At 38.6% G+C, this 22,397-nt stretch overlaps 2 protein-coding genes across 9 annotated transcripts in view; one reads left to right on the top strand and one right to left on the bottom strand.

The window, feature by feature from the left end:
* Positions 1–18,740, top strand: part of CSGALNACT2 (chondroitin sulfate N-acetylgalactosaminyltransferase 2) — a 56,073-nt gene extending 37,333 nt beyond the window's left edge. For 5 of the 8 annotated variants that reach the window (XR_011997489.1, XR_011997491.1, XM_025990390.2 and 2 more), the window contains 3 exons: positions 121–215; positions 11,148–11,229; positions 16,669–18,740. Coding sequence is in view for 5 of the 8 variants with exons in the window: in XM_025990390.2 (XP_025846175.1) it covers positions 121–215; positions 11,148–11,229; positions 16,669–16,961 (470 nt within the window). In the remaining 3 variants the exon portion in view is untranslated. Of the gene's footprint in view, positions 1–120; positions 216–341; positions 470–11,147; positions 11,230–16,668 lie in introns of those variants that run through there. The other 3 variants (XR_011997490.1, XM_072739458.1, XM_072739457.1) reach the window with 3 other exon arrangements.
* Positions 18,741–20,142: 1,402 nt separating this feature from the next.
* Positions 20,143–21,469, bottom strand: LOC112913570 (aurora kinase A-like). The gene is given in 2 exon segments (XM_072739461.1): positions 20,143–20,683; positions 20,685–21,469. Coding segments are annotated over 2 exon segments (1,212 nt in total). The 5' UTR covers positions 21,431–21,469; the 3' UTR covers positions 20,143–20,217.
* Between the last annotated feature and the right edge of the window lie 928 nt (positions 21,470–22,397).

The following is a 22,397-nucleotide window of genomic DNA, read 5'->3' as shown; positions in this document are numbered from 1 at the left end:
GATAAAGTCATATTTATGTGACCAAAGAAAGACTTTAATTAGATAATGATAACACAATACTAATCAGTTTTTTGTTTTATGACTTTGTTGTGTGATGTAACCATATATTTCAATTTATAGGTAAGAAGGTGTTTTACCCTGTGGTGTTCAGTCTTTATAACCCTGCCATTGTTTATGCCAGTCAGGACATACCACCACCTGTGGAGCAGCAGCTGGTAAGACTCATTGTCAGTTGTGAAAGGCCACTAAGATCCTTGCTAGGTTCCATTATGTTTGTTTCACAAGTAGAAAAGAAAGTTTCAACAGAAAACTGTAGTTAGTTTTTTTTTTTTTTTTTTCAGATTTTATTTATCTGACAGAATACAAGCAGGGGGAGCAGCAGAGAGAAAGGGAGAAGCAGGCTCCCCACTGAGCAAGGAGCCCAATGTGGGGCTCACTCAGCACCCCCAGATCATGACCTGAGCCAAAGGCAGGTATTTAACTGACTGAGCCACCCAGGTGCTCCCCAAAACTGTAGTCATTATAAATACATTTCATAGTCTCTTTTACCCCCCCCATAAGATGCTTTCCCATTTATTGTTTTAGAATTAAATATCATTCTAGAAGGGAAAAGAAGTTGAGGGCACAGAGAAAACTTAATGTTCTAGAATATGAAAATTTTAGTCACTTTTGCCAATCTATTTTCAGTAATACTAAAAATAAATTTTACTTTTAAAATATTAACTAGAAATTAAACTACTAAATAAACTAAGAAGGAACAATATTCTGTGGGAAATTGCTTAAAAAGTCATGGCATGGGAATGCCATAGAACAGAACTTATTAATAGAGTTATATAAGCTTTTGGGATGCCTGGATGGCTTAGCGGTTGAGCCCTGCTTTCCTCTCAGGGTGCGATCCTGGAGTTTGGGGATCGAGTCCCACATCAGGCTCCCGAAGGAGAGCCTGCTTCTCCCTCTGCCTATGTCTCTGCCTCTGTGTGTGTGTGTGTCTCTCATGAATGAATAAATAAAATCTAAAAAAAAAAAAAAAAAAAAAAAGAATTATATAAGTTTTTTAAATTTTAAATAAACATTATGTTAGAATAATTCAGATTTACAGAAACGTTGGAAAGATAGTATAGAGCGTTCCTGTAGTTCACCCAGTTTTCCCTAAGATTAATATCTTATGTTACAATTTGTCAAAATTAGAAATTAACATTAGGTTTTTGTAGATTTAGGATTTCACCAATTTTTCTACTAATGTCTTTTTCCTGTTCAGGTTCCAGTCCAGAATACTATATTGCACTTAGTCTAATCTTTTATTGTTAACATTATATAAAAATGGAAACAAATGAACTAAGTCAATTTAAGATGTTAAAAAATAACTCTGAGGAAAGAAATACAGATAAGGCAGAAATTAAGGAACCAAAAATAATAGTTTAACTAATATATAGGAGCTTATTCTTTGTGTGCAAAAAATTTTTTTTGATCAGAGTAGGCAGGTTTGGGGTAAAAGGAAAATACAACAACTGAGAGAAATCAATTTTATATGGTAAATTTTAAAAATTCTAAAAAGATTTGAGAATTTATAAACTATTAATATGAGCAGAGTTTGTTAGCATTTTATAAATAAAATGTGTATCTTTCCAAAGTCTTATAAATAAGAGATGGAAGCTCTGAAAAGACTAAGAAACACTTAAAAAATTAGAACAGTTATCAAAAAATTACCCTCGGGTGCATAGATTATACCTATGTTTTACTGGTGATTTTTTCCAAACTTTTGAAGAACAGGTTAAATTAGTTCCATATGATCTACTTAATAAATTATATGAAGCCAACATTTTCCTCAGACCAACACTCTAAAAAGAAGAAAGCATATTAGCATTGCAGAATGAGAAAAGTGCCTTGGTAGAAGATTTTGAGAAATTCATATAAGATGACAGTAGTTGGCATAGGATTGACAGAGGAGAGAAGAATCTGGAACATGTTCAAGAGAACCCACAATGTGACTTCTCTGTATCCTCTGAGTTCATAGAAGACAGAGAATGATGAGTGCGTATTCTTCTCTAGGCATGTGCTGAGCAACAGGCATCACAGAGAATAAGAGAGGCAGTTGAGGGTTTTGGGAATATTGAGTTGTAGGATGGATAAGGAGGCCTAGGCTCTGAAAAGGAGCTGCTGTTGGCACATTGTGCCCGAGACCACATTTGGCCCCTCTTCCACTATTACTGGAGATAGGCCCTTGTAATCCTGGCTAATAGCCGAGGATTATTGAACAATGATTTTTTTCTTTTTAAAGTATGCTCCACACCCCATATGGAGCCCAGCGTGGCACTTAAACTCAAGACCCTGAGATCAAGACCTGAGCTGAGATCAAGAGTTAGACACTTAACCGAGCCACCCAGCACCCCTGAACAATAATTTTTGAAACAAAGATCAGTAGCAGTTAACCTAGACTAGCCAAACCAACACTATGAAAGAGAAGCACCAAATTTTAATAAACAGAAAGGATAACACATGAGGATATGAATACAGTATGAAAACACCTTTAAGATAAATATGCCTTTAGGGAAAGAAAACATTAAATTCATAAGACCAGATTTGTTGCTGAAAAAGGTCAGAACTTGGAAATTCTAAAAATCTAAAATTCACTAAATGAGCTGAATAGTGGAATGGTCACAGTTGAAACAAACTTGTAAACTAGAAAACAAGCCACCTGTGCACACGATGACCAAGAGATAATGTGAGAGAAAAAAAGAGAAATGAGAAATTACTCAGTAAGCTCCTATTTAAACTCCTATTAAATAGGAATTCCAGAGGGAGAGAAAAGAGAGAATAGACAACGGAGGAAATAGAAGAAAACTTCAAAAAGCTGAGGAAAGACAAGTCTTCTGGCATTTGAGGACTTGTCTACAAAGGAATAAGAATCGTCATTTGCCTTCTTTTTGGTAATATTGGTGCCAGAAGACAATAAAACAATACCTTGAACATTGTGAGAAAAATAACTTTAATTCTGTAATTCATATCTGACCTGTTTGAGGGCAAAATAGATATTGTTGAATATTCAAGGATTCAAAGTTTACTTCTAACAGACCTCTTCAGCAGATTGAGAAATGGACCTGTTTGAAAGAAGACCTGAGAATAAAACAGTAGTCCCCAAAAATTAAACCCCTGTTTTGTTTAACAGTTGTTGATGAAACATGTAAAAAAAAAAAAAAAAGAACAGCAATTGGAGATTTAAAATTCAAAGGGTATACACATGTGTATTACCTTGCTCTTTCCTCTGAGAGGACCTAGAAGCAGTGATACCCCAAGAATAAGAAGAGTGCCCAGCTCCCAAATCTTAGTGCCGGGACAGGACATCAAGGAGCCTAAAGCTCCAGAAAGTAAAGTTGAAGATATGTCAAAGGGACATGAGCTTGAAAGAACTGGCAAAGCAGGAACAATTTGAGCAACAAAATAAATAACAAAAAAAATTTAAAAAATAACATAGGGACCCGAGCTTGAAAGAACTGGCAAAGCAGGAACAATTTGAGCAACAAAATAAATAACAAAAAATAAATAAATAAATTACATAGTATTGGATTGTAACCCCAAGCATAAAATAAAATCCATGAGTCCATACTGATATGATTAATTTAGAGAGTGAATAAATAATAAATCAGTGGTTAGACTGATAAGATAGATAAGGAAGAAGAGCTAAATTTTCGCTACAGAATTCCAGATAACTTATGTAGATGCTTTCTTTTCCATTAGGTGGAGCTAGGTGACTCATATGTGAAGAATTGAGTATGGAAAGAACTAACTTTTCAGTGGAGAAACCTGGTAGACACCACCTTAAACCAAGTAATGAAGTTAATATTACCAGTATTATTTATGCACTCCTGATTTGATGTAGCAAGAAGGGCATTTCACTTCTGTGGCCAAAAAACCTAATCATTAGAAACACTTCAAACCCCACCAATACTCCTTAAAAGTGTCAACATCAGGGATGCCTAGCTGGCTCAGTTGGAAGATCATGCAACTCTTAATCTCAGGGTCATGAGTTTGAGCTTCACATCGGTTATAGGGATTACTAAAAATAATAATAATAATAGATTTTTTAAAAGTGTCACGATCATCAAAAACAAGGAACACTGAGAAACTGTCACAGTTTCTCAAGGAGACATAACAAATAAATGCAGTGTGGGCCCTTGGACTGGATCCTGGAACAGAAAAAAAGAACATTAAAGGAAAAACTGGTGGAATCCAGTTTAGATCTAAATCTAAAATTTGGATAATAGTAATGTACCAGTGTTGGATACTTCGTTTTTATAGATATTCCACAACAATGTAAAATAATAACATTTAGAGGAAGTTAAAACTAGGTGAGAAGTATATGGGAACTCTCTTTACTACTTTGCAACTTCCCTGTAACTCTAAAATTACTCCAGAATAAGAAGTTTATTTAAAAAAAATACTTGATAAACAAAGTGCTAAATGGAGTCAACATGTGAGGGTTAAGAGGAATGTAAAAGCATGCTAATATTCTTGTCCAGTTTGGGAGGATGTGGGAAAAGAATGATTTGAATGTGGGTTAATTCTAGATATTATGCAAAAAAAATAAGTTTTTTTTTTTTAAGATTTTATTTATTCATGAGAGACACAGAGAGAGAGAGAGAGGCAGAGACACAGGCAGAGGGAGAAGCAGCCTCCATGCAGGGAGCCCAGTGTGGGGACTCGATCCCGGGACTCCAGGATCATGCCCTGGGCTGAAGATGGCACTAAACCACTGAGCCACCCAAGGATTCCAAAAAAAAAAAAAAAAATGAGTCTAAATACTTCACTTCAAGTTGTAGTTTTACTACTTTGTGACCTTTGCAAGTTACTGTTTCTAAACTTCAGTCTCCCCACTTAAGACAAAAGCTTGTTCTCCTTAATGGTGTAATATTATCTCCTTGATATTAAAAGTAAACCAGAAATACACCAGTAGGAAAAAAATGGCTAAAAGACAGTTGGTAATAATTCATAGTAAACATTTTTTTAAAGTTTTTAATTTATTTATTCATGAGAGACAGAGAGAGAGAGAGGCAGAGACACAGGCAGAGGGAGAAGCAGGCTCCACGCAGGGAGCCCAATGTGGGACTTGACCCCGGAACTCCAGGATCATGCCCTGGGCTGAAGGCAGGCGCTAAACCGCTGAGCCACCCAGGCTTCCCCACAGTAAACATTTTTAAATAACCAACCTTACTAAGAATAAATAAAAACAGCAGTTCAGGGATGCCTGGGTGGCTCAGCAGTTGAGCGCCTGCCTTTGGCTCAGGGTGTGATCCCGCAGTCCCAGGATCAGGTCCGCCTCGGGCTCTCCACTGGGAGCCTGCTTCTCCCTCTGCCTCTGTCTCTGCCTCTCTCTCTGTGTCTCTCATGAATAAATAAAATCTTAAAAAAAAAAAAAAACAGCAGTGCAATACTTTCTTGCTGCTGTAAAATCACTGTTTTTAAAACAGCCATGCAAGTGAGGTTGATGGGGTAGGAGTTCTTCCATTCCTGCTGGTGGTGTAGGAATACAGGCAAGCTTTCTGGGTCAGGAGTTTTCAAACAGTTCCATCCCTCTGATCCAGTAATCTCCACTCCCAGGAGTCTCTCCTGAGGAAACAGAACTGTAGAATAGCAATACATATTGGAAGCAAGCAAAACTCTACTAATAATAAAATAATAAATAAATTAAATAATAAAATAATAAATTGAATTATAGTACATAGGGTTGTGCATATGTAGCAAGAGGAAAATCTTCATGAAATATAGAGGAAAATATAAAGTTTAAAAAATGGGAAATTATGGGTATTTTAGATGATATTTTCATGCTAATAATAGCTGATTTTTTATGTACCCTTTCCTGTGTGTACAGTACTGTTCTGTTTTTCATGCATGTTAACTCATTTAATCCTCCTTACACCTCTGAGATAGATGCTATTATTACCCCTATTTTACAGATGAGGACACAGCTATATGATGGTTGAGTGCCTGCCCAAATGTACAGCTGGCAGGAATAGGGCCAGGAGCCAGGGTAGTGTGTCTCCACTCTTATCAACTGCAAAAACTGCTTCTCCTATTAATTCATCCAATGAGTTCAATCTATGCCAGCCACTATTCACTTCTGGAACCCCTAGCACCTAGAACCATACAGACAGTTATTATTCACAAGAATCTTTATTCTGGTAGGAAGAGACAGAAGATAAAAGCAATTAATAAATAACATGCAGATCATTAAAACAGGCTGAGTTGTGAAAAGTGATTAGGTGTTTCTGTGGTATGTTTAGTCAGAAAGGCCTTTCTGAGATGAGACTGTTGGAGAGGCCATCCAAATACCAGGAAAGAACCTGCTACTTAGTGATGGGAAAGGCAGTTCCAGGCAGAAGGAACAGCTAATGGGTTTCCTAAGGTGGCTAGAGCATAGTAGGCAACAGGACACAAAGCTGGGCCAGTCATGTAGAGCTATAAGGAGTTTAAGTTTAGGCTAAGTGTGATAGAAAGCCTTAGGGTTTTGATTCTGTGGGGAATGTATGGTGTGTGGCTCCAGTTGCAAATAGCCGGTTAGGCTTTTGCAGTGCACCAGGGAGGTGACTGTGGCTTGGTACGGATGGTAATTGTGGAGAAAGGTTTGGGTATGATTTGGCTGACAGAACTTGCTGGTAGATTAGATGTAAGGAGTGAGAAAAAGACAAGAATAGCAGAAGGAGAGATCAGGGATTTAACCTGAGTATGGTAGGTGTATATTTTGTTTATTAGACCTCCAAGGGAAAGTGTCAAGTTGCCACATGGACTTGTGAACCTGGCAGCCTGTGAGGGGCTGGAGGCTGGAGATGTATGTTATGGGTGGATAGCTGCATCCTCCATGTGCCCAGTAGAGGGACAGATAAAAATGCAATAAAATATTAACAGTTGGGGATTACAGACAGTGGAAATATGTTGGTTCAAAAATCAAAACCAGTGACTCCTTTCCCCAAGTATGATAATAGTTGGGGATTTTTTTTTTTTAAAGAAACTAAGTTATAAAGGAAGCCATAGTATCTGTAAAATGAAAATTGTTATGGGGTAGAAGTGTCAAAGTGGATATTTTGTTTTATTTGTGGGGCCGGGGGGTGGGGGGTATTAATATTTGTGCCAGGATTATGTTTTGACTAAGGAAATAAGAATATTGGAACCTGGTTTTGCCACAGAAATTATGCCTCTATAAATTTATTTTTTCATTTGAGAAATGTTTATTAAAAGCCTGCCATGTGTGTTGCACTGTTCTAGGTGCTGTGGATATAGCAGTGATCAAAATCAACAAAAAGTCCTGCCATCCAGGAGCTTTACATTCTAGAAGAGGCAGAAGCCCTCCCTCTGCAAAAAAAAAAAAAAAAAGAAAGAAAGAAAGAAAGGAAAGAAAGAAAGAAAGAAAGAAAGAAAGAAAGAAAGAAAAGAAAATACATACCTCACTTATTAGCTCCAACTTAAGCTGAGTCCTCAGTGCTGCCTTGTTCTGTTTCCAGCCAACTCCTCCTTTACATACAGCAGCTTTTTCAGACTCTCCCCCGCTCCCCTCAAGATTTGCCTCCTCTGCAGTCCTGTATATTCCCTTCATTCCTGCTATCTGCAGTAATTTCCATGTGTCTATCTTACAGATCACTCATATTCATTATGTCCAGAACCCAGCTCTACATCTTTTAGCTCTGGGCTGGCCCTTTCCCCAGTATCCCCACTCTTGGGAAATGGCACTACCACACACCCATTATTCAGGACAGCAGCCTGCTGTCACCTTTAGTTGATTGTTCACTTTAACCCCAACTCCTGCCCATTCAGTCACTGATAACTTGTTCTCAATCTTTTTTTTACCTCCATGCAATTTTTCCTTTTTGAATATATCATGATAGTCTAAACCATTAGGTTTCCATTCCCAGATTATAACTGTTACCTCCTTTTTTTTTTAAAGATTTATGTATTCATTCATGAAAGACACAGAGAGAGGCAGAGACGTAGGCAGAGGGAGAAGCAGGCTCCCTGCAGGGAGCCCAGTACGGGACTGGATCCCAGATGTCGGGATCACACCCTGAGCTGAAGACAGACGCTCAACTACTGAGCCACCCAGGCATCCCTATAACTCAGCATTCCTTCTTGTCCCCTCTTATATCTCTTCTCTGTCCTGTAGCCAGAGTGATCTTTCAAAAATGTCATCTGATGACATGACTTCTTCTGCTCTGACTCTTCAGAGAATTCCCATTGTTAATGGGATAAAGCCAAAGTATGTGACCAGGTATCCCATTCTCTCTGTTATGGCCCAGTGGGTCCCTTAAAGCAGGGGTTAGGAGTCTACAACCTGCTGGCCAAAACAGCTTACTGCCTAGTTTTCTATGGCCCATGAATGAAGAATGGTTAAAAAATATTTTCAAAATAATATTTCATGGCACATTAAAATGATATGAAATAAAAATTTCAGTGGCCATAAATATAATTTATTGGATCACAGCATGCTCATTTGATTACTTATTGTCAGCTTTCACACTGTAGTGGCTAAGTTGAATAGTTATGACAGACATTATGTTCTTCAGAGCCTAAGATATTTACTGCCTATTTTACAGAAGTTTGCTGAGCTCTGGTCTACATTTGTGGGCACCTATACTTCTGTCTGTAACGTGGTCCCTTCATTCACGACGCTCTCTCCAATCTCCAGCTCTTTGCACAACCTGTTCTTTTGTCTAGAGCTTTTCCCCAGAACATCTTTCACTTGACTTACTCCTCTTTATCTCAGACCCTAGGTCCAACTTCATTTTTTTTGAGGAGGCTGTCTCAGGACCTTGCACTTGGATGAGTTGCCTCTCTCCTTTCTGTCATCCTCATGTCCACATCCTCACATCCCTCCTTATCCAACCCCCAACTCCATAGTCATTATCCACAGCTTTCTTGCTATACTCCCCTTCATCCCTCACCCTGTCCAGTGTTTTCTCTTACAACCCCACAACCCCAGCCTGGTTAAGGGCAACTCTTACCCGGGCCCCTGAGCAGTGGAATGGGGAAGGTAAGAAACACACCGCATCACTATAGGACCACTGCTTTAAATACATGACCACAGGCCTCAGGGTTCTGCAGCTGCCCTGACATCCTGATCCTGACCATAGTCTACCCACTGTCCATCCCTGCAAGCCAGCCATGATGTCCTCCCTTTTTAAAAAAAAAAAAAAAAAAAAAACGATTTTATTTATTTATTCATGAGAGACAGAGAGAGAGAGGCACAGAGACACAGGCAGAGGGAGAAACAGGCTCCATGCAGAGAGTCTAACGTGGGACTCAATCCCGGGTCTCCAGGATCACGCCCTGGGCTGAAGGCGGCACTAAACTGCTGAGCCACCCAGGCTGCCCGATGTTCTCCTTCTTGTGTCTCCCAGCACCCCTCACCACTCCTCGCTCTCTGCACACCTTGCTTCATCTTTCATCAGCCTCTCTCCATTGACAGTGGAGGAATTGCACATGTAAGGCCACCCTGTCCTATTCTCTTGAACTAGAGCTCATCTCGTGCCTGAACAAGGACTCACCTCCAGCCATTCTTCACACTCTCCTATTCTAATGTTATGCTTCTTCTAGATTATTACCATATGCATACAAAAATACTGTAATCCCAGTTATCTTTTAAAAATGCTAATAGCCCTTTCTTGTCCACAGGACTTCATTCCTCTGCTTTTGCCCTACTCATTCCCTTCATAGCCATCATATATGTTACCCTTTTTGTCTGGAATGATCTCCTTTAGATATTTCACAGCTGACTTCAGTATTTCATTAGGGTCCCTACTCAAATATTATCTTCTCAGAGAGGCCCCTATGGCCATTATATCTAAACTAGGCTTTCTCTTTCTCATGCTCTCCCCTTGTCCTGCTACATTTTTTTCTTCCTAGCATGTATTACCACCTAAGATATAAATTTTTTTTATTTATTTCCTATTTTTCCAACAAAACAGAGACTCTGATGGCAGAGACTTTGTCATCTCTATTCATTGCTGTGTCCAGCTCCCAGTACTATGTCTGATAGATTAAAATACTTGCTGAATGCATGAATAAATAAAGAATATTTATCAGGCTTCAGCTTTTCTTCCTTGATTCTGGGGTTGCATATCATCAAAACCCTGATTTTCTTTCTCTGCTTGTACTTCGATGATGACAGCTTCATTTTAAAGCTGGTTTCCCTTGTAGTGGAAAACTACAAGGAACTGTAGCAGTTCCAAGCTTCACATCTACGCCCTACACCAAAAGTTGGCAAACTTACTCTATACAAAGCCGCATAGAAAATATTTTGGCTTTGTGGGCCATATAGCTAAATCCCTGTTGCAACTACTCAACTGTGCTACTGTGCCATGAAAATACACCTAGACAGTTTGTAAACAGATGACTGTAGCTGTATTCCAATAAAATTATTTTCAAAAACAGGCGGCAGGCCAGATTTACCCTGGAGGCTGTAGTTTGCTGACTCCTTCTCTACACCATCCAAAAAAAGCAAATGTCTTTTCTAGTAGCTCTCTCAGAGGAATGAAAGGACTTTGTTTTCCCGAGTTCCCAAACAGCACTTCCCTTTTACCACGTTGGCCTGAATTTTGTCTAACTCCTGTTAGTGAATCAATTCCTATAATAAATGGGTTGACACTGTGCCACTGGTATAGAGTCATCATGGCCCAATCTAAAGCTACAGGTGGAAGGAACAAAGCTCATGGGTTACATGGGACCAGGTAATTAGCAGAGCAAAACTGTACATAGTCAGAAAAGGGCAAAAGAATGAAGAAAGGCACCAAATAAGGTCTACTATTTAGAAAAAATTAGTGTATTACAATATGTATTTGTGCAACTTCTATTCCCAGAATGGAATGTAAGCTCCTTGAGTTCAGGCACCATACTGTTTATTAGTAACCTTAGCTGGCACGTTGTACAGGGCTTAAATTCAGTTAAATTGAATGTGGCAAGAACCCTTTGCTGATGGAGAATACTGTATTTTTGTTGGTTTTGTAAAGATTTAATCATGTGAATGATTAATGGATCATGTGATCCATTATCGGTCACATAAATGACAGGAAAAATTATTTGGAAAGAATTTTAATTTCTTTCATTGTTGATTGAAACTTCTGATTCTTGAGGGATTAAATTGAATTTCTTTTTTTTAAATGAAGGTTCACAAAAAGGATTCTGGCTTTTGGCGAGATTTTGGCTTTGGAATGACTTGTCAGTATCGATCAGATTTCCTGACCATAGGTAAGTATACCTTACATTTAAGGATAGGGCTGTATATATTTACTGTAGTACCTTATGGCATTTTTCTAAAAGGTCTCAGAATCGAGTGTTTTCCTATTAAATTATGAATGAGATTAGCTCAAAGAGGCATCTGGAGATGTGAAAAGCAAAAGTAAGTTTATAATTAATGTCTCTAAGTAGAAAAAATGAGATCATAAAATAAAAATGAAATAGAATATTTACTTGTTTCTTTAAATCAAAACACTAGTTTTTAAAAACATCTGTTTGGCTTATTACCAATATTTGCAATTGTTTTGAATATCCTTATGAAAGCTCTCTACCTAACTTTGGTGTTGTGCTCCTGGATTGTTGCATCTGGAAGTAATGTTAGATTATCTAGTCCAAGGGCTTTTGTATTTTTTTATTTAGAGATGAAACCACTTTAATTGTCTATTGATCTATTATGAAAATCCTAGTATTTAAGACAGCCAGTCTTTAGCTCTGGTTGAAGTTGGAGTGCGGAACTTGGAGTCAATTGGCTTAGTCATCCACTCCTTGAAGCCAAAGATGACCCTGAAGAATCTGGTCTAAGCCTCCTGCCCCACTTTAGCTTCAGCAAAAAAAAATACATTGTTAGAGGACAGTATAAGAAAGCAGGCTGAAACTTGGTTCCACATCTCCTGATCAGTCAGTGGCTGCATTTCCACAGCATATAAGAATATATTTTATATATTTATGCATGAGTGTGTATGTACATATATAAACACATATATACGTATATATATATACACACAGACACACCTATATAATATACACATGTATATATTTATATATATATATTTATATATTAGAATATATTTTGTGTACTTTTTAGGCCCATCTTACATTGATTTATATAATCAGCCATTTGTTTTAGAAATTCCTCCACCTTATCTCTTTAACATTGTAACATCTAAATCCTAGAAAAATCAGCAAATAGCAATAAAATGACTATTAAATGAAACTAATGCCCTTTCCCCGGATTCTGGCTCAGTAAAACAGCAAGAATACATCATTGCTTTCTAACCTATGTCATTTCTCACTGCTCCTTATTCATTATTTTCTCCTTATATTCCTGTTTGGTATGTGCTGGGTATAGCTAATGGTGTCCCACATTTCTCTGAGACTCTCTTCATTTTTCATTATTTTCTTTCTCTCTTTTCTTTTTTTTTTTTTCTCTCTCTCTTTTCTTTGGAATGCATAATCTCAATTGATCTATCTTCAAGTTTACTGATTCTTTGTTCAGATCTATACTGAGCTGCTCTAATGAATTTTTCATTTGCGTTGTCCTTTTTTTTTTTTTAAGATTTTATTTATTCATGACAGACACAGAGAGAGAGAGAGGCAGAGACACAGGCAGAGGGAGAAGCAGGCTTCATGCAGGGAGCCTGACGTGGGACTCAATCTTGGGTCTCCAGGATCAGACCCTGGGCTGAAGGTGGCACTAAACCGCTGAGCCACCCAGGCTGCCCACGTTGTCCTTTTTTAGCTCCAGAATTTATTTTTATATGTATAATTTCTGTCTCTTCATTGATAATCTCTATTTGATGAAACATTGTCATCTTCCCTTCTCTTCTTTAAGCATGATTTCTTTTAATTCTTTGAACATATTTATAATGGTTTTGAAATTTTGTAAAAACTGACATCTGGGCCCTCTCACAGTTTCTATTGCCTACTTTTTTTCTGGTATATGGGTATATATATTTTTCTGTTTCTTTATATGCCTCGTAATTTCTTTCTTGAAAACTGGACATTTTAGGTAATATATTATGGCAAGCCTGAATATTGATTCCTCCTGACTCCAGGGCTTGTTTTTTGTTGTTTTTTTTTTTTTTTTTTTTGCTTGTTTATTGACTTGGCTTTACTATTTCAGTGAATTTTATCTCCCCATTCCCCAGCAATATGAAGCCTCTCCTGACACTCTTTAGGGCATGTGCACAGTCACCCTGGGATGACATGGATTTAGTAGGGTTCCCTCTCTCTCTCTCTCTCTCTCTCTCTCTCTCTCAAGATTTTATTTATTTATTTGAGAGAAAGAGAGTGAGCAGGAGCAGGAGGAGAGGTACAGGGAGAGGGAGAAGCAGACTCCCCACTGAGTGTGAAGCCCGATGCAGAGCTCAATCCCAGGACCCCAAGATCACAACCTGAGCCGAAGTTAGGCACTCAACTGACTGAGCCACCCAGGTGCCCCTAGTAAGGCTGTCTTTTACTGTCTCTGCAGTAACACTCCCACCTGTTAGGCTCCACTCATTGCTCACTGATTGCTCTCTTGTTTTTGACAAAGCTCTGTGACATAAATTTTTCCACAGTCTGACCCAATTAAATTGAACCCCTTTTGCAAGATAGTTTTTGAAGCATGTCTTTGAGTTTTGTTCAGACCTCACAAGGGTTCTTCTTATTTGTCTCTTTCCCTGTTTCTCTCCAGTAAACTAGCCGGCCTACATTTTTAGTTTATTGCTCTAATGGACCCATCAACCTTCTCTTAATTGCTTACCACCAAATTCTCCATTATTTTCAAGAGCCCCCTTAGGCTTGAACTTCTGCACACTGAAATAAAGTTAGTTCCTTTGGGAAGAGCTTTGAGGCAGTTTGTTCTTATGCAGTGCTTTCTCCCCTGGGAAAAATTGCTGAGCCCTCCTCTGGAGGACGGGGGGGGGGGGGGGGGGGGGACAATGGCACACTTCTCTCAGAGTGCCACCCCTGTGTTATAAGTAGGACATGGGGTGGGGGATCAGGAGTCCCACTCCTTCCTTGAAGTGGAGCCTCTACCTTTTGACTCTAGGCTGGATGAGAAAGGGAGCCCCTGGCCTCTCAGCAGCACTTGTTTGGAATTTGGCGTCTTTGATTTTAGAGCTTCTGTTCCTTTCTTTCCTCTCCTTCTGGTATTTCCATTACACATTTGTTATACCTTTTGTATACAATTCTTATAAACTATTCTGATCTGTCCCCCCCCCCCCCCCCCCCCCCCCCCCAGTCCTCTTCGTTTTTGCCTTTTCAATTTTGGAAGTTTCTATTGACATATCCTCAAGCTTAGAGACTCTTTCCTCAGCCAGTACAAAGGCATTCTTCCTTTGTTACATTGTTTATCTTTAGCATTTCTTTTTTATTCTTTCATAGAATCTCTCACTCTCTGCTTACATTACCATCTGTTCTTGATTGTTGCCTATTTTTTCTATTAGAGCCCTTAGCATATCAGTTATAGTTGTTTTAAATTCCCAGGCTGACAATTTCAGTACTCCTGGCTGAATCTGGTTCTGATGCTTGCTCTGTGTCTTCAATCTGTTTTTTGTCTTTTAGTATGCCTCATTTTTTCTTCATAACTGAACATGATGTATTGGGCAAAGGAAACTGCAGTAAACTAGTAATAGGTGGTGAGGTGTGGGGAAAGAGGAAGTATTCTGTAGTCCTGTGATTAGGTCTCAGTTCCTTAGTGAGATTATGTATCTGGACCATTAACTTCATAAGTGTTTCTCAGACACCATCCCCAACCTTAAGTGAGACAGGATGGCTAGAGTGGGCTGCAGTTGGGTATGTCCTTTCCCCAGGTAGGTTTGACTCTAGTAAAATAGTTTCTCCTGAGGCAGGCCTTATTAAGAATAAAGTGCTCTGGCATGTTTCAGAATGATTATGTTCCCACTGCCCCTGCTGAAAGCACTAGGGTATTTTGCTGTAATCTTCACAGTGAAAACCTACTAGAGCTCCTGAAGGTAAAACTCACACAAGTGTAGGGACCATTCTATGCCCCCCAATCTGGAGTTTTCAACTTTTATACTTGTCCACTGAGCCTCTAGCCATTTGTCAATTACAGTTCCATTTTTTTTTCCCCTACCTCAGACTGGTTCCCCTGGAGATTTCTACTGGTGGCTTTCTGCTCTAATAGTTGTGATTCCATTTTACCTGCCTGATTCTCCAATTTGGTGGTGGCAATTTGATCTGTGACCTTATTTCTCTGAGGGATCTGGGAGGAGTTGTTTATTTTTCAGTTTGTTTCACTTTTCACTTGTTGTTAGGATGGTTTGACTTCTAAGTGATGTATATGCTAGACCAGAAACTGGAAGTCCCTCATTTGTTTTAAGTATCTATACCATCTCTAATATTTGAAGAACTTTTATCTACAAAGAAGAAAAACCAATATGTATTAGACATAGTGTTTTATAAAAGCTATGACTATTTAAAGCAATACTTTTCAGAGATCTCAGGATTATTGTCATCCTGTGAGTGTAAAATTAAGTGGTATATAATTATTTGACAGAAGACATAATTTAGAAATCTTGCTCTTAATTAAAGAATTAATTTGTTTTCAGTTTTTAAGAATGTTTGCCTGTTCTTCAAAAAATTCCGAATGGTCAAAAAAAAAAAAAAAATCCAAATGGCTTATGTTCTCTATGATTCTTTAAGAAAGTTTAGCTTAAACCAATGTGAAACTAGTCTCAACTTTATCTCCCATTTCATGTGTTCACCTGGTCCAGTTAGCCATTTGTTCCATCGCTCCATTAGAATTATTGTAGTAGGGAAGGTTATAAGTGACATTTATGTTGCCAGGTCTATTTGGTTTTTTGGGGGTTTTTTTTAATCCTTTTTTTTTTTTTTTTAGGATTTTATTTATTCATGAGAGACACACAGAGAGAGGCAGGAGAGGCAAGCTCCTAGCAGGGAGCACAATGCGGGACTCGATCCCTGACTCTGGGATCATGCCCTGAGCCAAAGGCAGATGCTCAACTGCTGAGCCACTTAGGTGTCCTTTTTTTTAAATTCTTAACTGAGCAGCACATGCTTGACCCTTTCTTCCTGAAGATACTTTTTTCATTTGACTACTGATAGCTCATTCTCCAGAATTTTCTTCATCCTCTGGGGCCATTTGTCAGTCTCTTTTGCTGATTTCTTTTTCTCTGTATGTTTAACCTGTAGGTATTGGCATTACTTAGTATTTAGATCTGGGCCTATTTTCTTTCTAAATTCCTTTAGTAATTTCATCCATTCCTGTGGCTTTAAATCATCCATGTTCCCCTTCTCAAATGTATATGTTCAACCTAGCCATTTCTTCTGTTTTCTCCTCTGGAAAGTTGTCTGTGGCCCAGAGAAACTTGTATCTCTGTGGATAAATATGTTAATCATATTAGTAGTGGTGAAATTATGGGTGATTTATATATTTCCTTCTCCTTTGACTTTCTCTAGATTTACTATATAACTTAGACATTTACAAAGCATTCTCAAATATTTAATCTCATTTTGATACTCCCAACAACAGGCCTTTGCTGCTAGAAGTCAGCTCCTAACTGGACTTCCAAACCAGATGTCAGTCCTCTATCGGGTATCTTTAGGCTGTGCTGTGCCATCTCATTTGAAGTAGAACATCTTAATTCTTAGCAGTTGTGCTTTGGTTGACAGGGAGTTACCGATATGTCAATTTTCATCCTGCAGGTGGATTTGACATGGAAGTAAAAGGTTGGGGTGGAGAAGATGTTCATCTTTATCGAAAATACTTACATGGTGACCTGATTGTGATTCGGACTCCAGTTCCTGGTCTTTTCCACCTCTGGCATGAGAAACGCTGTGCTGATGAGTTGACTCCTGAACAGTACCGTATGTGCATCCAGTCCAAAGCCATGAATGAGGCCTCTCACTCGCACCTAGGAATGCTGGTCTTCAGGGAGGAGATAGAGACGCATCTTCACAAACAGGCATACAGGACAAAGAGCGAAGCTGTTGGTTAACGTAACCATTGGCACATTTGTCTAAACCACAAACCAGCATTATTTATTTAGCCTTAATTCCAATTCCAGATGCAGTGCCTCTTTCAGAGAAGACATGCTTATCTTTTGTGCTCTTTCTGATATTACTTTAGCAGTTTAACTTGATATGAGAAGAGAAAGCAAGTGTTTCAATGCAAAGCCTGTTTCTTGAGAAAACCACACTATGGAATTGCTGACAAATTGAAATCTGGTGTTTGCCCCAAAAGTAGTTTTGAGTTAGTTTCTACCCATGTTCTAATGTACCCTGGCTGCCTCTGGGTTGAGGGATGGAATGTGTTATGCTCATGGTAGGTCAGGGGCATCCAGTTCCTCCAGAGAGGACAGAGTATTATGGATGCAGTATGTAGACAAGAGTTCTTCAGCTGCTGACCACTTAGTCAACCTGCTTTTAAATTAAGATCTTTAATCAGTTGCTTGAAGAATCCTCTTTCACTGAAGCAGAGGATGACTAAGGGACACATCTGAAATTCACAATCAAAAGAGAGCGAAGTAAAAACCCCTTAAACTGAATGTTGCTTAGCTCCCTGAATGTGTTATTAAATAAATGGATGATAATAGAAAATACTTAGCTTAGAATCTATGACTTGATTAAAACTATAATGTGTTATCATCATTTTCAAGATTAGTAGTCAAAGTTGCTGTAGATTGTTTTAAGCAAACAAATGTGGAAATGTCTTTATTAGAACATTTAATTATGTTGGAGTACAGGGCACTAGTGATATCTGGGAACATCAGTTTACATGAGCCAGGGTGCTATCAGGGCCTTCTTGTAGTGCTTCAGAATAGATGAACATAGCATGGTGTTGTGTGTTTTTTGGTTTGCATTGTCTCATTTAGCATAGATCCATATGTATTATCTTTTTTCTAGTATGTTAATATATGCTATATCTATGTTTGTAATAGTGTGGTGCTTTGAGTTGACAGTTTCACTGAAGGGAGAAAAAAAAAACAATTTAATGAGGTATACCATAAAATTACAATGATTTGAGAAAAGAGGCAGAGGAGAAGGTGGTCTGGATGGCAATCTGAATTACAAAATATTTTAGAGAAATATATTGTTTGCAGATAGAATATTTTAATTGAGGTATAAATTATATTAATGAGGCAAGATGAATAAGAAGTTATATTCAGATAGGACTGTACTATGTTATTTATCACACATGGATCTTTTACCATAGGGTCCATTGCTAGATCCAGAAATTAGAAATATGGTAAAAGTCATTCACAGATTTTGAATCTTTGGCTTTTAAAAGGAACCTATCTTGTATCCTTTCTATTTGTATATAAACACAAATTCACGAAGAAAAATCATACTCTTTGTACTCAGTAAATCATATCATCTGAAATATTATAAATCCCAAATTTCTTGGTGCTTACATGAATTCATTTTACAGTAACTCTTACAAATTATTCTTAAAAGTTTTAAGTTGGGTAGCATTTAGGCTTTTTTAAAGACGTATAAAATGTTCTCTGCAGAATTATTCAGGCCAATGTCTCCTCTTATATACCATTATTTATTATGAAGACCAGTGAATTTAGGTATTTAAAGTGGAAGAACCTAATTATTTGCACAGGTAAGTTTGCAGCTTGTTTTTTGATAGAGTCAAATGATTTTACCTTTTCTCTTCTTTTTTTTAAATGAGCTTTAATTTAAAAATGGAAGCTAAGCAATGGAAACAGTATTACTGTGTTTTTGACATTAAACGGTACCAATAAAGTATTTTATTACCAAAAGTTAAATGAAAATGTGCCAAATTAATTTCTGTTGCAAAATACCATAAATACTAAAAGTATATAACATGTAATTGTGTAATTTAATGAATTATAAAGCAAACAGCTACCTAGATTAAGTGTACCAGCTACCCAGATTTAGATAACATTATCAGTGAAAGGCCTCTATATGTATGCCACTTCTTGATCACATACCCTCACTCCCCATAATAGTAACCATTCTGATTTCTATGATGATTTTTCACTTGTTGTTCTTCATTTTCCCTACTGGATATGTATCTCTACCCAAAAGACTTTAGTTTTGCCTGTTTCTGAATTTATATGCATATTATATATTCTCTTTCATTATTATATTTTTGAGATCCATTCATGTTAGTCTCAAACCTCATTTTTATTACTAACTAGTATTCCACTCTGAATATACTAAATATTCAGTAGTTCTATTGTTTATAGATGCTTGGGTTGTTAATAGTTTTTTGTTATTTGCTTTTGCTATCAGAAGCAATCTTGTCATGAATACTGCTTTACATATCTAAGCGTGCAAGAATTTCTTTAGGAGTAATAATACTGGGCCATCAGTTGTATATACATTCAGTTTCCTTTCAAAAGTGGATCTCCAGTACTGTGAAAGAGATCATTTTGCATCTTTGGCAATACTTAATTTTGTCAGGCTTACTAATTCTTGCTAATTTTTTAAAATTTTATTTATTCATGAGAGACACACAGAGAGAGGCAGAAACACTGGCAGAGGGAGAAGCAGGCTCCTTGCAGGGAGCCTGATGCAGCACTCCTAGGACCCTGGGATCATGCCCTGAGCCAAAGGCAGAGGCTCAACCACTGAACTACCCAAGTGCCCCAATTCTTGCTAATTTAATAGACCTTAGGCATGAATTGTAGTTACTGTTTGCATTTCAGTCTTCTTGCCCATTATTATCAGTTCATAGGAATTCTTCACATATTCTGGATACCAATTCCTGTTGGTTAAATATCTTTTCCAAGGGATGTGGCTTAGCTTTTCCCATTCTTTTTTTTTTTTTCTTTATAAAAATCTTTATTTTAACATTTAAAAGAAAGAATCACATGTTCATCCTGACAGCTTTACCAGATTTGGCCACCCAATAAGTTACACACACACGTAGGTACTTGGAAGGTTATTGCACGCCTCTTTCACTGATGGAGTCACGGCGAGGTGGCCACTCTCCCTGCAGTAGGACCCGGAGTGGGTCCTCCACAAGGAGGCCTGACTCGGAACAGGCTGTGGGGAGGTCCAGGTGAACCTCACCTCCAAATTGTGAAACTAGTGACACTGCCACAATTCCTGTGGCTACTTTCACTCCAGAGCGTACTGTTCACTTAAGTAGACTCGAGTGGGGAGGCCGAGGCACCACCTGCGCAGTAGGCCTTTGTCTGCAGCGCCCTCCGTCACAGGCAGGCCATCAGCAGTATCAGCAGCCCTGCCTCTCAGGTTTCTCCCCCTGCACAATCCTTAAGACTGTTTGCTAGTTGAGTCTTTGCTTTTTTGGCTACTTGATGGTTTTGATGAGTTAGCCATGATCCACGGGTGTTCAAGTACATCCTTGAGAGTTGTTCTTTGGCTGGGATTATGTTTCAACAGTCTTGAAATGAGATCCCTGGCTCCCTCCGGCACGAAGTCAGGGAATGTGAATTCAACCCGTGATATTCTTTTGTAGGTCTCTTGGTATGTGCTTGCCTCAAAAGGAGGCTTCCCAACTAGAAATTCATAGCAAAGAACCCCGAGGCTCCAGAGATCCACCTTCTCATCATGCATTCGGCCTTCAATCATCTCTGGGGGCAAGTAATCCAGGGTGCCACACAGGGTGGTTCTCCTGGAGGATGGAGCATGTACTGACCACCCAAAATCTGCAATCTTAAGCTCTCCAGCTGATCCAAGGAGTAGGTTCTCTGGCTTAATGTCTCTGTGAATGACTCTTTGAGTGACAGTAAGACAGGGCATCTGCCAACTCTGTGATATTAGCAGTTCTCTGCTCATCAAACTTTGACAGTTTCTGAAGTTCTCTGTAGACAGCTCCAAGAGGTGCATATTCTAGAATTAGGTAAACTCTGGTGGCATCATGGAAATAACCATACAGCCTAAGAATATTTGGATGCCTAAGGTGGGACTGTATTTCTACTTCTCTTCTCAGCTGATGTTCAACTCCTGCTTTCTCCAGTTGAGCTTTAAATAATACTTTAATAGCCAGGATAAACTTGCTTTGTTTTTCCCTTGCCAAGTAAACATTACCAAACTTTCCTTTACCCAGTGGGCGACCAATTTCAAAATCTTCCAAAGCCCATTGCCTTTTTTTTGATTCTTCATTTTTCTGTTTTGTTGCCAGTTCCTTTTCAGAATTATTTCCAGGGGCTGATGACGAGGGTTGCTCACTCTTTTGGGTATTATTCAGTGACCTAGAGGCAGGACGAGGGACACCAGTTGCCTGCAATTGCTTCTGCTTCAGATTCTGAGCAGGTTTATGGCTGGAGACGAGCTTTTGGGTTTGTGGAGGAACTCGCTGGGAAGAATTTGAAGGACACAAGACCTGCTGGGCCTGGCCACTATTTGCAGATAATGGATTCTGTGAAGGAACTTGCTGAGTCACCAGAACACGTTTTGGACCATCACCAAGTGCAATTGCAGTCTTAACAGGCCCTGCAATGCAGTTTTCTTTAGATTTGTCCATAATGCCCGCCGGCTCCAGCCTCCGACCCAAGCCGCCGAGTCCTCCGGAGCGCTCCAGCTTTTCCCATTCTTGATGGTACTTTTTCATTAATAAAAATTAACTCGAATGTGACTAATTTTTTTCCTTTATGTATTCTACTTTTTATTACTGATTTATGACCTCATATTAAGGAAAGATGGCTTAAAGCTATTGTTCTATATTGTCTTCTAAATACCTCATATATAGCTTTGCTTTTCCTGGTTAGGTCTTTAACCTAATTAGAAGAGCTTTTTGTGTATGACATGAGGTAAGGATTACATTATACTTTTTTCCAGCATCACCTTACAATATAGTCTATTTTACCTACAGAACCACTCTCATCCATCAGATGTCCAAATGCACAGGTCTGGTTCTGGGCACTCATCTGCTCAGTTAGGCTTTCTGTCCATCACCATACCATTACATCATAGTCTAAATTACTATAAAGTTTATAGTAGTTTATACTACTTAGCTTTGTATCTCTGAGAGCTAGTCCCACTTGCTTTATTTTTAAAGATTGCCATGGCTCTTTATAGCCCTGGTACTTTCCCATGAATTTTATTTTATTTTATTTTTTAAAGATTTTATTTTTTTATTCATGAGAGACACACAGAGAGAAAGAAAAAGAGAGGCAGAGACACAGGCAGAGGGAGAAGCAGGCTCCCCACAGGGAGCCTGACATGGGACTCAATCCCGGGTCTCCAGGATCACACCCTGGGCTGAAGACGGCACTGAACCGCTGAGCCACCCGGGTTGCCCCTCCCATAAATTTTAGAATAAGCTAGTTAAGTTTCACAAAACCTTCATGAATTTTTTTTAAAGATTTTATTTATTTGAGAGAAAGACACAGAAGATAGCAAGAGCATGCATGAGCAGGGAGCAGAGGGAGACACAGGGCTCAATTCCTAAGAATGATTCCTATGACCTAAGCCAAAGGTGGATGCTTAAC

Source organism: Vulpes vulpes, chromosome 15 (genome assembly GCF_048418805.1).
Source record: "Vulpes vulpes isolate BD-2025 chromosome 15, VulVul3, whole genome shotgun sequence".
NCBI classification, from domain to species: domain Eukaryota; kingdom Metazoa; phylum Chordata; class Mammalia; order Carnivora; family Canidae; genus Vulpes; species Vulpes vulpes.
The sequence above is the reverse complement of the archived record's forward strand: the minus strand, read 5'-3'. Positions and strand labels throughout refer to the sequence as shown.